General features: G+C 44.1%; 1 protein-coding gene across 1 annotated transcript; it reads left to right on the forward strand.

Moving 5' to 3' along the window:
- The first annotated feature begins 1,128 nt into the window (after nt 1-1,128).
- Nucleotides 1,129-13,164, forward strand: PTGES3 (prostaglandin E synthase 3). Its single transcript, XM_074979716.1, has 8 exons — nt 1,129-1,370; nt 8,275-8,388; nt 8,563-8,632; nt 9,319-9,417; nt 9,646-9,735; nt 10,573-10,635; nt 11,380-11,404; nt 11,968-13,164. The coding sequence occupies exons 1-8, from the start codon at nt 1,144-1,146 to the stop codon at nt 11,985-11,987; spliced, it is 708 nt and encodes a 235-aa protein (XP_074835817.1). The 5' UTR covers nt 1,129-1,143; the 3' UTR covers nt 11,988-13,164.
- The last annotated feature ends 3,246 nt before the right edge of the window (nt 13,165-16,410 follow it).

A 16,410-nucleotide genomic window follows, 5' to 3' on the forward strand; every position in this document is an offset into this window, starting at 1 on the left:
ACTCCTTTGCTGTTCCCAGGCAAGCACACATGCTAATTCTGGCATTTTGTTGCTCAGTGTGAAGGTCCACCATCCTGTAGGAAGCAGAAAAGAACTCAGACTCTAGTACAGTGGTGGACAGTCTGCAGCCCACCAGCCCCAAGTGGCCCATTGACGTTCTATATGTGGCCCGTAAGACATTTTATTTACCATTGCCGGGCCACATCCATATTTTGAGGTCCCTGGCCATAATAAAAATAAAAAATGACAGCACCTGAAAACAAAAGAAGGCATGGAAAAAGTGAGAGGCATTTGAATGTTTTCTTATTTAACAAATGCTTTTCTAGCCTATCAAATGCAAAAAGAAAAACTGTCTAAATTGATCGGAGGGGTAGCTGTGTTAGCCTGGATCTGTAACAGCAACAAAGGGTCCTGGGGCACCTTATAGACTAACAGAAAAATTTTGAGTGTGAGCTTTCGTGAGCACAGACTCACTTCAGCAGATGCTGGTCTTGGAAACCTGCAGGGCCAGGTATAAATAAGTCAGAGCAAGGGTGGGGATAACAAAGTTAGCTCAGTCTGTAAGGGTGAGGCTCACTACCAGCAGTTGATCTGGAGGTGTGAACACCAAGGGAGGGGAAGCTGCTTTTGTATTTAGCCAGCCATTGGGAGGTCCCCAAGCACCTCCTAAGGAAGAGGGTCCCCTTAAAGCAGCTGACTTGTGTACCCTGCATATCCCCCTGATGAGCCACCTAAGGCCGCAGTCTCATGCTTGGCTTTGGGGACCCGCATCCCGGCACACCCCATGTTTTTTAGATGTTCCACATTCTACCCCTACCCCGTGCAACCACAGGGCCCGAGAAAACTACATGTCCCAGCAGCCCCTACTCGTTTCCATGGCAACCGAGGGCTAGGCCTCTATCTTGGAGCCGCGGGAAACTAGGGGGCGTCAGCGGCGCATGCGCTGCACGTGGGCCGGAGTCAGAGCCAATGAAGCGGCTAAGCGCCTGCGCACTGAAAAGATGGGCTCAGCGCCTGCGCACTTCGGGGAGCGGCCGCCCTGGGCACGCGCATGGGAGGCGCGAGGCGGTTGGGGCGCATGCGCTCTGCGGCAGGTCGGGCCCGGCGGGCGGCAAAGCGCGCTGAGGGAGCAGGCGCTGGCGCATGCGCGGCGGGCAGTGCGGCGAGAGGCGGGAGTGGGGTATTTTGCTGCGTCACCAGCGCCTAGAGCAGCCGCCGTTGCCCGAGAGCGCGCGGTGCATTGTGGGTGCTAGGCCGAGCCCTGAGGAGCCGCCGCCGCCTCACGTTGGTCGGAGCCGGTCCCGCTCGCCGCTGCCCGCCCGCGCCAGAGAGCCCCGCGCCGGGGAGCCGCCCCTGCCGCCGCTCGCCATGTGAGGGGGCAGGGATCGGTGGGGAGTGGAGCCGAGGGGGGAGGAGCTGAAGAGTGGGGGCCAGGGGAGCTGAGGGGAGTGGGGGCTGTGGGGCCAGGGGTGGAGGGCAGCTGTGGGGCCTAGGGGGTGGGGGCTGTGGGGCCTAGGGGGTGGAGCTGGGGCGTGGGGGGCCCTAAGGGGTGGAGGGGAGCTGGGAAGTGAGGGGGGGGCTGGTGCTGGAGTAGGTGTGAAGGACTGGCGAGGAGTGGGGGGGGCAGAGAAGTTTGTAGGGGTTTCATGAGAGGTGTGGGGTTTTGGGGGGGGAGGTGGGTATTCCTCAGATGAGCAGCTCAGCCTCCAGTCCTGCTCCCCTGTGTGGGTGCAGGAGGGGTTAATTTGGGGGCAGGAGGAGAGAGATGTAGGCACGCGGGGTCCCTGTATCCCCAGGAACGAGTAATAGAGACCTAGGAGCTGGGTTGAACAGTAGCTTTTGTTTTTATTAAAGTGAGGCCTTGCCGGGATTCCCAAGTTTCCTGTCTCTCTTAGGTGCGCCTGAGGTTGTCACTCAGACCTGTAACTGCCCCGCCTCGAGAATTCAGGGAATGATCTGCTTCTGAGCTATTCTGTGGTGCCACTCACTAATACTTTTGGAGCAATAGTCCTCAAAACAGGCCAAATATAAGTATAAATATGCCACAAGATCTTAGTTCCCTTCTTTTCTCTTTCTTGAAGATTAAGAGAAACAAATACAAGCCACTGTATTAGCTGGGTTTGGCTGTTCAGGGTCCTAGTTGGGTTACTCTTCTAAAGCATGCTTCTCAAGCACCAGAAGGTGACAGAAACTGAAACAAACTTACTGTCAGACTATGAACTAGTAATGGCGTAGGGGGTTTGGGAGATGGGACTCTGAACCATCTGAGGCTTGGTTTTTGAGATGCTTTGTGACCTTAAGCAAGTTACTTCACCTGTATGGCTGTATTTCTCTTTCTGTCTCTGTGAAGTGAAGACTTGTAAGTATGCTGAGCCCTAGCGTTTAGTGGCTCAGCCATTTGCATTCTGAATAAATGTAAAATATGTAGTATATGCATGTGTCAAAATACCTGAGATCCCATATGTTGCTCAAAAACTTTGAGTTGACTTCTGGTTGTGACAACTGTACTTCCAGGACAAAATTGCTTAGTTCTGTAGGTCTACAGCATGGAACCAGACCAGAAGGTAAATCTCTAGAATACAAATACAAGAATTCTCATAACTACTACTGCATGTTAATTTGAGTACACATTTTGTAATAAAAGCCAGTTTTGTTACCTAAAACTGTATCCCACACTTTCCAATGAACTGAGTATTCTTCACCACCTTCAAACCTTGTTTGCTCACCAGACATACTTTTCAGCATACCTGAAAAGGTGTTCAAATTCAGGCCATATTGGTTCTGTTAGGGGAAGAGTTTCATGGTTGAGATCCCTTCACTGAAACTTAGATCCCCATGACATTCAATACAGGGCAATGACCAAGCTAGCACAGAGATTGATTTGAATTATGGCGATATATCGAGAGAGCTTGTTTTAGGACCCCAATCTGTTTTTGTGCACCAGAAGTCACTAGCAACCCCATCAGCTGCAAACACTACACAGGTACCAGTGCCGTCTGTGGAACATTGGTGTAATATAGTCCATACAGTTAACTTTGCTAAGCTGAAGAGCCACTGTGTTCTGCACCAGCTGGTCTCCTTTGTAGTCTAGTGTAGAATACACTGCATTTAATGCAATGTGGAAGTGACAGACAAGTTGGGCTAATTCAGCAGGATTCCCATCAATTGAAAGCTGGTGAAGAGGTCACTGTAAAGTAGACACTTAAGATGCAAGATGAAGTACATCAGTGTGATGTGCTAGTAACTTGCATTGATCACAGCCTGTCCATAGTACTGAGGCAATGTGTCATTACTTGAGGGGCAAAATGGCAACCAGAAGTGCCTGGCACTGATGTAATGCACTGTGGTCATTTCTTAAATGAAACACACACAAGGCAACAAGTTTAATCTGGTGGTAAAGGGCACCACAGTGTGAAATACAAGAACCTCGTAAGGAAGACTATTATAAGGGGCCAGAGAACACTTTTAACTCTGCTCAAGATATTATTTACTTTCAGGCATATGACTGACATGTCATGGTAAAAATTGAAATATTAAATACATCTGATGGTGCATTTAGGACTTAACAAGAAGCTGATGTGATGGAACTCTGCGTCGTCCGTTTAGTTCAAATGACCTTTGGGTCAACCTTTTCAGCCTTCACAGTTGATGAGTTGTTCTTGTGAAATGGTCTTGTTTATACGGAAGGAAGAGAAGAAAATGCTAGGCCTTTATGGTGATGAATGCATGCAGCTGGAGCCCTTGAAAATCATAATCACATTTCTCCACTACTAGTCAGATGAGGTTGTCATAGTTTAGGACTGCATAATGGTTGTACAGGTGTGGAGTGACCTTACTGCACAAGTGCTTATTAAAAACTTTTGTCAACACATGCATGCTGTTGACTTTGTAGCTCAATTCTTCCAGAAATCTTAACGTACACATGGTACTACCTCATCTGAAATTTCTGCTAGTATTGATGTGGCTTGCCTTACCATTTGTGTTTATCAAAACAAAAAAGCAGTTACGTAGCACTTTAAAGACTAACAAAATTATTTATTAGGCTTTTTTGTTTTGATAGAATACAGACTAACATGGCTATCTCTGTCACCATTTGTGGTTATGAAATTGTGGTTCCTGGTATGTTGAGGGGGCCTAAATCAAAGCTGTGATCAAATTTAACTTGATCTGTATTGTTACCTGTAGGTCAGGCTTCCAGAGTGGGTTAGGCTGACTACAGCAAGCTGTTTTGTGGTGGGTGTGTGGTTTGTGCGTTTTGTTTTTTTTTGCAGGGGGGGGCAAGGGAAAAGAGGATTTATAAATCTAAAATAGTGTAATGATTCAAACTTTAAACATAAGCCTGCTGTATTTCCTCTTGCTAATATTCCCTTTTTCACAGGGCTTAAGTCATTGGAAGGGAACCCCTGTTTAATTTTGAGTCTAATCTTTTAAATAAACTGAAAGTACTATATAGTGGTGCAGTACCTGATTCCTGTAAGACCCAGTTAATCTGGGCAAAGATAGGTAGGGCATGATTTATTTTCTCAGATATGTAGGTATTACAAATGGCTGTAACTCATGGAAGGCAGCTTGTATCTTTATCGGTGAAAATACTCGCTAAATGTTAAGTGTTCCACAAAGCCCTTGCATTAGGAGGGAAATTGCTCTCTCTGCTCTTGATTATGTAGCAACTCTGGGTGATAACTAATGTATCAAATTCAGAATCAGATTTTCATAGTCTCCCACAACAGTATGGGAGATGACTATGGTACGTAGCAGGTCTGATGCCTGAGGTAGGCAAATAAAAGCAGGGCACACTTACCCTTGCTCTTCCCCCCTCCCCACCCCCACTACGAGTCTTTAAGTCTTAGTAGGGTGAGGCTTTTGTCCACATAAGAAATTAGAAATATTGAATAGGGAGAATAGCCACTCTTATTACTAAACTTGCCCAGCATAGGTCAGCACAAATAAGAGAGAACTTTTTGCCTTGCATGCTATTGCTCAATGTGCCACTAGAAGGCAGATAGTCTTTTATCCAGTGGATTCATGTCGTTTGCTTGAATTCAGACAATCCATCCAGGAACGGATTTTTCTCTTTGACATTTGAAGATGACTCTTCCTGGGGAAGGGACCTTATACTTCCTACCTGGGCTCTATTGGCTTATGTTGAGGTCCAGAGAGATACACCTAGACCTTAATGGAAACACACTTCTCCTGTGGCTTGTAGGGCCCACTATTATGCTTTTATTGCCTTTACTACCAGATCAGTCTTTGTAGAGCTGGTGCAAGAGTTGCCAATTAAGTCTCTTCTGTAGTAGCCGCTGTATTTGTATGGGTGTAAACTGCCTTAGCGATAGTAGTCTAAGAACTTGAGTTTGCATTGTCTCCGATTGAAATCTCCATCACCATATGTCTATTGCATCAAAATCAGTGCAGCTGTGAATCAAATTTTGGGCATTATTAATGAGTGAGGCACATGATAAAGGTTTTGACTAAAACCATGTCCACTAAAATGTCATGACATTTAGTGACACAAAATCCTTGTGGTGTTGGAATACTCTCAAATGAAAGCTTTATACTGTTTTCAGATTGCACTTTTCAAGGCAAGCTAAAAGTCCAGCATCAATGAAGTAAATGGTTTCCCTTTCACCAAGATGTTTTCTTCAAGCTGCTTCTCCTTGAAAGTTGTGCAAAGGCTTGTCCACAGTAATTGGAGAGAAGCATACTAGAACTACGGGTGTTGAGTTAACCCGTGAGGGCTGGAGCAGCCTCCCTCCTGCTGCAGCTAGGGGCTTGCTCCAGCTCCATGGGGCCCCCTGTGAGTGTGTGTTGTCGGGAGGTGCCATGTGCTTCAGCCTGGTGGAAGCATCCCACAGCACTCTGCGGGCAGGGTTCCTCAGCTTGGCCAGAGCAGCCCTAGTTTGCAGGGTGGGGCAGGCATGCTCCAAAGTGCCCCAGCTCCCCCCAGTTAAATGGGTTAACTGGTTAAATTTAACCCTAACTGATTAACCAAGTAAACAGTATTTTACATCCCTAACTAGAACTATATGTGCAGAACAGCTCTCCAGGCTTTTGAGCAAGAGTAGGATAAAACACTGTCTTTAGACTGTTTGGGAAAACTATCTGATACTAAATCTACGAAAACCTTCTTAATAAAATAAGCTGTTACAGAACCTAGTGAGCTCTATAACGTAAGATGGGTGGAGAAAACCCCCAAGCTAAGTGTAAAATGGTGCATGTAAACATGCTTGGCCACTGGTTTTGTGTCAAACATTGCAGAAAAAGCTAGTGTTCCACACACTCAACATCTTCATGTACACTGTACGCGAAAAGAACAAATACCCATTCTTTCAGGTGCAGCTGGACTCTAAACGTGTGTGGTATTAATAACTGACTTTTGGTCAGTATATTGAATTAGTCAGACTTTCAGGTCAGAGTAAAGCCTTGAGACCACTTCTTTTAAAAGTTTCTGATATCGGTGTGTGTGATTAGGGTTGTGTTCCATCATTGTGGTTCCCTTTCATGGGTCTCCGGAGGAAGGTATCACAATGTACATTGCACCTTGTATAAAACACCTGCTGTCTTGAGTTTGTGACGACAGCAGCTTATGCAAAGTGGATGACTAGTGCTCCCTCCAGAATGTAGAAATTGTTATCCAGCCTAGTTTGTGTCAGATGAACTGTCGGCACAGTTTTGGTGGGAAGAACGCAGCTGTGGATTCTGAACCATGTTAGCTGCATGTCTCAGATGAGTACCGTCTCAGTTGAGTTTCAGATGAGCGTGACTACAGTTAACACTGGCTTCCCATAGAAATGTGACTTTAACTTGTGCGTGCTTGTAGTGTAAGCAAGTTGTGGGGAAGACAAAGGGATTTCCATTCTTGTTCTATTTGCTGAGATCTGTAGAAGGGGCTCATTTGTGCAGTTATCTTTAGATACAAGTTGTATGTCACTAGGGTCACTACACTTCAAGGGAACCTTGTCACAAGCGGCGGTCCTGTTCCTTCTCCCTCCCCTTCCCCCTCCGCACATGCTACTTGCCATTCAGCCTTGGTTCTACTTGAGCAGGGCTAATGATTGGCCAAGGCCTTGGATTCAGACAGGAACAACCCTGGGTTCTGTTTTGCAACATAATTTCTCTTTTGTAACCTCTTGGTGGACCTTGAGTGGTCAGGACTTCAGCTTTACCACTTAGCCAAAAAGCAGTAGATATGTTTTGTACTATCCTGGGGCAATAGTTTACCACCTGCTGGATTACAAGTGCATATCCTGTTGCACTTGTGTTCTTTGGAGGCTTTGGTAGAGGACTGAGCAAGCATGTCCCACTTAGGCTGAGATCTGACATGGTCAGCTCAAAGTTATACAATTCCTAGAGACTCGTATGCCCCTGTTCTGTTTTACTTACTTACAGTTTAACTCTTCGTAATTACATGGCTCCTGCCCAGGCTTTACTGTTGTTGTAACGTAGTTTGGAGGTGAGGAATAGCTGCTGCTATGAGGAGGGCTTTGTACATAAAGTGAAGTGTTTCTAACTCATAATAAATCTCAGCACCTTTAAATAGCAATCTTCTTCTGCTTCCTTGTTAAGTTTAAAAGACTCTGTAAAACTGTCTAGTTAGTAAACAGGAACCTGTTCACTTGGTGGCAATTTCTAATGGTATTTGCATGCAATTTAAGCTGATCTTACTCTTTTCAGGAACTTGAGTTTTCTCTTTACTTTTGTTTCTTACCACTTTCAACTTGAAAACTTGCTTCAAAACAGGTATATATTCAGTCTGGTTAAATAGGAGCCATTGGTGTTAGGGACTCAAAGGTCTTGCGTTAGTATATCCGCTAGGGAGATTCTGATTGCCTTAATGTATGGTCTTTCCATTCAGTTTCAAGATCTATGGTAACTTCTAGGCATTCGAAGAGTGTTACCACTCTGCAATGCTTTTTGGAGGATTATGCACTGAATTTTCTCTTCTCTTCAGCATCTGTCTATTTTTCAGCCTAATCCCCATTTAGGTTACTCCTCTGAACTAACACTGCAATAAGAAGCTTATCTTATAACTGCAAGGAAGCTTCTCTTGCACATGAGAGTCGCCTTAATTGCAGTGAAAACTAGACGTGCTGTTAAAGCTGTTTGTAAGGGGAAAATGTGCAAACAGTGGCACTCTGCACCCTTGAATTCACTAGGCTAGAATGGATAGGATTTGGTCCTCTGTCTTAAAATCAAGAAATTTCTCTCAACATTGAGAATTAATGGCATGTGTTTTCAGTTTTGATCTAATTCTCTTAAATGGTCTCTTTCTAGGCAGCCTGCTTCTGCGAAGTGGTATGACCGAAGAGACTACGTCTTTATTGAATTTTGTGTTGAAGACAGTAAAGATGTTAACGTAAACTTTGAAAAATCTAAACTTACATTCAGGTAAATAACTGAGATAATTGTCAAGTAAAAGAGATTTCAATATCTAAATGCTGACCTGAACCTTTTTTTTTTAATTTAATAGTAAATACTTCTATTTTATTGTGACTCTTTGTTTTGAGATTCTTCTAACTTAAAGTCTAGCTACATAACTACCTTAATTCTTTTCTCTTACAGTTGTCTTGGCGGAAGTGATAACTTTAAGCATTTAAATGAAATTGATCTTTTTAATTGTATTGATCCAATTGTAAGTATTCTGCAAACTTATGTCCTCTGTACCCTTAATTATACAAGAAAAGGATTCTAAACCTGTGAAGTACTTGTTCACTACCCAGAGTCTCCACCATTAGTACCTAATGTGTTTAAAGAACTGTTGATCTGAGAAAGGAAACTTGTGTCCTTCCTTGTTGCTAGTTGAGTGGCATGTCAAAGTCTCCTCTTGAGTACTTACTGACTACACTTCTGTATGCTTCTCACCAGCGTTCTTGCACATCCTCCCTTTAGTGCTCTTTGCTTTATCCTTACCCATCTTTCTGAAGGGGCCAAAACCAAACATGCACACAGTTAGCATCACTGCACCTGTTAGGGCGGGATCTTTACCAGCTTGTAAAATGTTGCTGTGTAGAAGTGTGGGGTTTTTGGCTTGGCTGATGCATGCAAACCTTTCCCCAGTTGGAATGCTGTGACTAGCCCAAAATGGAGGGGGAAGAATTATTTTGTACATGTTAGATCACAGTGCAGAGTTCCATAGATGCTCCAGTAGACTTTGATTAGGTATTCATTGTAAAGAGTGTTGCAGATGACTGGAGGCAGATACCGTATAGTCTTCATTCATTTTCTCAAATACGGTTGGTGATCTCTCAAATGTGCTAGTGGAAGTTGCTTCAGTCTCCTGACTCTACCATCCTTAAAAGGACAATTCTTTCATTCCAGGAATCAAAGCATAAAAGAACAGACAGATCTATCCTGTGTTGCTTAAGAAAAGGAGAATCTGGCCAGTCGTGGCCCAGGCTAACAAAAGAGAGGGCAAAGGTATGCTTCTCTCTTCTGCTATACTCATGGAAGCAGAGTTTAAACATTGTGTCAGATGATGAATAATTAAGCATTTACTGTGTACTTTGTAGTAGCTACACAGTCGTTTGGCCCCTCTCCAGACAAAATGGTAGCTCTTGGAGAACCTGCCTAATGTGGCCCAAATGCGAGAGGAACTTTTTCCTTTATTTCTCCTTGATACAAATATTTATTTGTATTGCTGTGTAGCTCAACTGGCTCAGTGTGGATTTCAACAATTGGAAAGACTGGGAAGATGATTCAGATGAAGATCTGTCCAATTTTGATCGCTTCTCTGAGGTGAGGGAAGATTAAAACCCAGAGCCTTGGCTTTACATTTTGGGGTCTTGTTAGCAAGGAGTAGGTGATAGCTAGGCAGTTAGTTGTCTTAGCAAACAAACTGCCTCTTTGGCTATCAATAACAATGCAAACTCATTACACATTTAACTTCAGCTGTTGCCAGCACCAAATGGTGACTTGGCAGGTTCCAGCTAGAGCAAAAAGATCTTAAAATTGAAGCCACTGCATACATATTATATAGTTGACCATAGTGTATATTAAAAAAACCCACTTCACTGGCTGCTACTTCTGTATGTTTAATTTTCCTTTGTGGTGATCTTCAACTGTATGTTGACAAACCAGCCTTAGTGCAAAGGGGAAACTGCAGAGCACTCAAAAGCAAGAGAGTAGGTGCTCACAGGTGGCATTAGAAGGCATATCTACCAGGCCTGAGTCTTACCGTAGTTGAGTGGCTGCTTTTTTGTGCATGTGACTGAAGCTGGACTTAATGTGGCTCTCCAGAAATAGAGGGCTCATGCATTAATTTGACTATCCATCAGACTGAGACTCTGTTAATTTAAAAACATTTTGCATGTTCATTTTTATAGTGTGTGTGGCAGCTCTGCATTCATACTTGGGCTCTTCCCATGAAATATTCTTAATGAAGATGCAGTAACTTCTGCATGTGTGTAAGAGGATGTACAGAAATCACAGTGGAGACTGATAAATGGAACCAGGGCTTGGTGATAAATGGGACTGGCTTGGGTCTTAGAATGCAGTGTTCCTTGGGTTTTACAGAGACTAAGAATGTCATTGAGGCAAAGTCTACAGTTTAACTCTAGTTCTCTTTTATAATAGATGATGAACAACATGGGTGGAGATGACGATGTAGATTTGCCGGAAGTAGATGGAGCAGATGATGTAAGTAGTTTGTGGAGAACTCCTCAGAGTTAAGTTTGCAGCAGATATGTTCAGTTGCTCATGTCAACTTGTATCACCGCTTCAGAATTCTTACAAGCTTAAATATGTGGAAATGGGCTCTGTGTGGAGTCCTGCTCTTCATTTCCTTTGTGCATAAATGGGACATCACATTTGGACAGAAACCTGCGTTTTGTCTCCTGCAAGAACATTAAATGGCAACAGCAGAGCTGACAGTCACTGTGGGCCCTGGGGCAAGGTGGGAGGGCACAAGGGGCAGTGAGCCCTTAGCTGCTGCCCCTTCCCTCCCCCCCACCACCACCCACACACGCGTGTGCGCGCAGCTGTGGCAGTTCAGAGGAGCCTGGAGATCCTGCTGCTGCCGCCAGTGCTGAAGTAGCAGCAATGATGGCCAGAGTTCCGGGCTCTGGTGCAGCTACCCCTTCCTCTCCTCCCCACGCTCCACCCAGTTTTTGGGCCTGAATGGCAATGGCTTTACCACTGCAGCTGCTGTGCTTGAGCCAGCCTCACCACACCTTCAGCTATGGTTTTTGGTAATTCTGCTTTGAAGTAGGTAAGGCTTACCAGATTTGCTGTGAAGGATATTGCAGCAAATCTGACCCAAAGCATAGCTTAAACATCCTTATTTTCAAGTTTAGGGATGGCATTTATTGAGTTAGTGTCAGGGCAGAAGGACAACTTCAGGACCTACCTGACTTATTTGCCAACCTCTTTTTCCTCCTCCAGGATTCACCAGACAGTGATGACGAAAGTAAGTTCATTTTAACAAGGAAATTTATTATTTCTGAACTCGTGTCTTGCATGAGCTTTGTGTTGCAGAGAGCTTCCCAGCACTATGCACTGTTCTGCATGTTGTCACTGCATTCTAGTTAGCCTTCCGTATGTATTCATTGCAGGTCTAATGCTTGAGTGTTTAGGATGTACAGTCTAGTGGACTGTTGAACACAGGGTCAGATTCTATCCCAAGAGCTGCACGTTTTACTCTTGAACTTCCCAAATTGCTACATTCCTAATAGTAGTTGTTGAGGCTGGAGACTTTCATCCTGTGCATGATGCTCTGTATGTGCTTGACTGATCTCTTGTATTTCATGCAGCAGTTATGAAGGCACTGTCTCAAGTTCTGCATGTTTGAGAACCCCTAACTTTTCCTTCCACCAGTGGACAAACTGTAGCAAATGCGTTTATAAAGCTGTGCTGCATGCTTCTTAAACTGGGCTGGGATCGTCTTTGTAGAGCCTCTAGTGCAACATGAGTTCTAGGGGTGTCTTAGAACAAAGTAAAACCCAAACACTAATGTACTAACTTTGTCCTCAGAAATGCCAGATCTGGAGTAAGAAGAACTGTCGTCTTCAAGGTTTGGGGAAAGAACTTCATCACAACATTTCATAACAGAAGAATTCCTGAGTTGATAGCGCTAAAGGCAGAAATTTTGCATCCTTTAACCCATTTTCAATCTGTTTTAAATGGCTTCACTGATGGTTGGTGTGTACTGTTGTTCGGGGCAGTCTTAAGCTACATGAGGCAATAATGTTATGCATGAAAGTTTTTTTTCCAGACTTCCAAAAAAAAAAATTGAGGTATAGGCAATCGCTACAAAACAAGTTGCAATAAAAAGGGCTTAGAGCCTCCTTGCCTCATCATCAGACATAATTTCAATAGGAAAATTCTCAATTTACATGAAGGGTAAATTCGCTGCTGTTTTTCCCCCTTCACAGTGTGGACTGCAGATCATTTAAAATTTCAGATTTTTATACCTGAAATTCAACTGACTGAAACAATGTTTTAATTGGCTCACAAAATTAAACTGGTAACATGTTATACCTCTGCGGTGTCTTCAGGTGTGTTCCACTAATGTTTTAATTAAAAAAGAGAAGAAAATTGCTTCACTTTTTATTTAATCACTAGTGTTCCAGATGTATCCTAGCTAAAACTAGTGAAGCCCTAACTTAAGTGGGTGAAGCCTGTACATTTGGTATTGTTTGACCCTCAAGCTTTTACATCTCTTAATACAGAGGGGTGAAAGTGGCTGGCTGTACATTGTTGCTTGTCGATCTGTACATTTAGACCAAACTGTATTTGCACTGTTGATGGAAATGAGTGACAAAACGTTAATACACTATTGGATTTTTGTTTCCTTTTACTTTGACCAGCTTCTTACAAGACTGAAAAACCTCAATCTGTGTTCAGAGCAAAGGAGTTTTTTTTTTTTTTAAATGTCTACATTCTTTCTAATAAACTGTTGAAGACTCCATGGCTGTTCTTTTAACTCTCTGGTTCACTGTAACTTCATGTATTCTTACTCTTTGCTGGAATGGATATTTTTATTTTTAGCTGGAATACTACTGTGGGATTACTTCGGTTGTTTGAAGGAGGCAAGTTGTAATGTTCCCAGCAAACCTTCAAAAAGGAAAAAAGTGGATCTGTAATTGAAAATTGTAGGTACACTTTGCCAACAGTTTAAAAAAGTGTTGTGATTTGACTAAAATAAAACAGTGTTTTGTCCTCCTCCTAGATCTTTGAGCTTTTGCATTTTGGCATTTTTAGTTTCTTTAAGAGACCTTTGGCCTTGTGGGACTGTGGGGTGTATTTGTACATGAGTTCATGATGATCAGTTTCTGGACTTCAAGTGGAAAGCTTAGCACAGTGTGCTGCAACTGATTTAAACAATATTTCTTCAGTGTTCTAATGCTGGCTCTAGTGCATGCTGTAGTACCTGTCCTAGTCCTGTTGCCATGCGCCTCGACATGTTTCATATCTCTAGCTTGGTCTCCTTCCAGTACATCTCTGGTGCGTTTAAGAACGGTCTTCAATTAACTCACCATGATGGGCTCTGAGGTTCCATGAGGATGGCTCATTCTGCTAAACAGTCTGCATGCAGAGATTAAAACCTGTGAGCATTTAGCCTCTCTCAAGCTCCAGCTGTGGGAATTGGGGAACTGTTTGGTGTTGCTAAGTGTTCACATCCTTCACTTTCTCCTATCACCAGTAGGAGGCTCCTGCTTCGTACTTTTCTTCAAAACAAGACTCCTCCTCGTAGAGTCCTCCTTAAGAGTGGGTCTCACTTACACTGTTGTGGGGCCTTTCAGTGAAGATGCTATTACACTGACAGAGCTTCTTTCATCAGCAGCTGATCCAACTGCGCAATGGCAGTGTCAACAGGAGACCTCCCCATTGACTTAAGTATTGTCTACAGCAGGGTTTGGTCAGTCTTGCATCACTTGGGGTGTCAGTTTCACATCTCTCCATGGTCTTGTTACACCAGCGTAAGCTTACTTTAGCCATGCTCTAAGAATTCAGAGCTAAACATACAGAACCCCAGAAGCAGTTTCAGATGGGTACAGCTGCTCACCTGACTCTTTCTAAAGGAGGTGCTCGTGCCTTTCAGGTGTAAAGTGGAGTAGCCCTGTGTACATCATTCTAGTCTCCTGTGCTTTGCCAATAAGAGTGCACTGGGTACAAGATTCTGTTAACAGAACCATACGTATTGGACTGATGCCAGATGCTGCTGCCTGATGTTGTCATCACTTACAGCTTCACCTGGTACTTTCTGCGGAAGAGGAGCCCTCTGAACTAATCTAAACACAGCGTAAATCAGGCTTCATGTAGCTAATTACTGAGACATGACTGGGCTTGTTCAGGTTCTGTCAGTTACGCTACGGCCCCTATATGCTCCCCTATAGTCACAAGCAACATGTCCCTGTGCTCAACTGGAATGTCTGCTTGGCCAACTTCCCTTTAAAGGCATCCAACTAGTGTTAGTTACATGCATGGCGATTGCCTGTAGCAGTAGTCGCTGCCAAAACACATGGAAAAGATTGGAGAAGGCGAATGTGAGAGGTAGCTGGTTCAGAGAAGGTGAATGTTCATTGACTGCTTCCATCCCTTCAGGAGCAGAGGCAAACAAAAATCATCAAAGCTCTAGAGAACATGACCCATGAGGGGAAGACTGAAAAGGGGTTTGTTTCATGTGGAAAAGAGAACTGATCAAGTGACAACATCTTTCATGTATCTAGGTGGTTCTTGGTCCTGCCGTGGATGAAAGGGATTGGACTGGACAACCTCTTGGTTCCTTCCAGTTGTATTCTGTAATTCCACTGCCTCAAGCTTAATTGCTGGAGAATCTCATGTATTGGTGTTCAGCCATGGTAATCCCACCACCTTCTCTTGCCACATGCTGGTTGCGTGCTGATGTAAGAGCGGTACCCTCCTGCACCCTCTTCAATTCTTTCTTATGGCTAGGGACAGTTGTCAGAGTGGTCCAAGGCTCAAGAGAGAGATGTCCTGTTAGACTCTTATGTCTAGGGGCTGGAACAATATACCCTTAAATGCCAGCTGGTTAAGCCCTGCCCAGTGCTGGTCAGCAGCCTGCTCAATGCCTACTTACATCTGGGGAAAATCCCATGAGTGACAAAAGTACTGAGGCTCAAGTACAGTGTAGGGAGGCTCTGTTAGTCATGTTACAGGAGACATCCCCCCAGGCTACTTCAACATTGATGTGGAGTGAGCCAGGGAGTCTGTGGTCTCTCATTTCTGGTCACTGGTACCAGAGAAAAGTTAGGACTTCATGTTCGGTGCATTGATCAGATGTGTCTGTAGCAAAGCTGAGAAGAGACAGAGACTCTGGGAAGTGTTTGCTGGAGAGGCTGTCCCTGGAGTGCTCACTGCCCAGGGCAAGGGAATTGCTGCTTCCAGAACTTGTACCAGCTCCATCCCAGCTGTCCTCCTTAGACAGATCTCTGCAGAGCCTTCAAACTGCTGTACTCAGCTGTACTGCTCCTGGCTTTGCTCTGTATGTAATGGTAGCAGCTGGGGCTAATTTTACATTCCAACAACTTCAGTTTTGAAGGCATATCTGCTTGAGTGAGAGTCCCTCACTGTAATTCTGTGGGGTGCTAGATATAAAACTCTGGATGGGTCCCAGACACATGCAAGGTCCTTTTTATAAATCTAGTATTTTCCACTCCTCCAGCTTGCAATGAAAGCTTGAGAGAACCATGTGCAGTGCTGTAAACTTGAGGCAGAAGACAAAAAGGATATAGCAGTTTGCCTACCTAGGGATGCACAAGCACAACATTGCCTGTGTTTCATCACAATCAAGAAGTAGAATAAAAAGTGCCAAATAACTTTTAGTAAACTGGGAGTTATTACTCTTGCTGAGGTGACTAGTTAAACTGCCCATTGCTAGATGAGTAGAGCCCTGTGTGAATATAAAAGGGGTATGCACAAAATGGGCATCCAGAAAGCTGATAGCCCCAGATTTGAAGGGTTCTTGATACAAAATTTATATATGCATCCACATGTGCAAAAATGAGCTCGGATATGAAGCAGAGAGCCATGGATTTGCAGGGCTCTATAGATTGAAAGGAGGAACTGTTGGAGGATTCTTTCTTATACTGGAGTGTGCTGTGGCTTGGTTCCTTCATGTACTGCGCTTAATGCCTATGAAAAAAAGACCACTTGCCTTCCAGGCAAGGATCAGCACTGTCTCCATTTGGATCTCTGTGCTCAGTGTGATGAGGGGGATGGTGAAGTAATGGTACATGGGACTCCTGGAGTGGGAAAAAAAAAACCCATCCCTCTTTAGGAACTCAGCGTGGCTCTAAATTTAGGTCTGTACGTCAGCAGGATCTATTGATAGAATGGGGCCGGGAAAGCTCAGGGGAAAGTTCACATAATGTATGGTTGTTATAGAAGGTGTAGCAGATGACCAGGCTCCTGTAAAATCAGAGTTGCCTTTCAGTCCATTTATCGAAGTGG

Source organism: Carettochelys insculpta, chromosome 29, assembly GCF_033958435.1.
Source record: "Carettochelys insculpta isolate YL-2023 chromosome 29, ASM3395843v1, whole genome shotgun sequence".
NCBI classification, from domain to species: Eukaryota; Metazoa; Chordata; order Testudines; family Carettochelyidae; genus Carettochelys; species Carettochelys insculpta.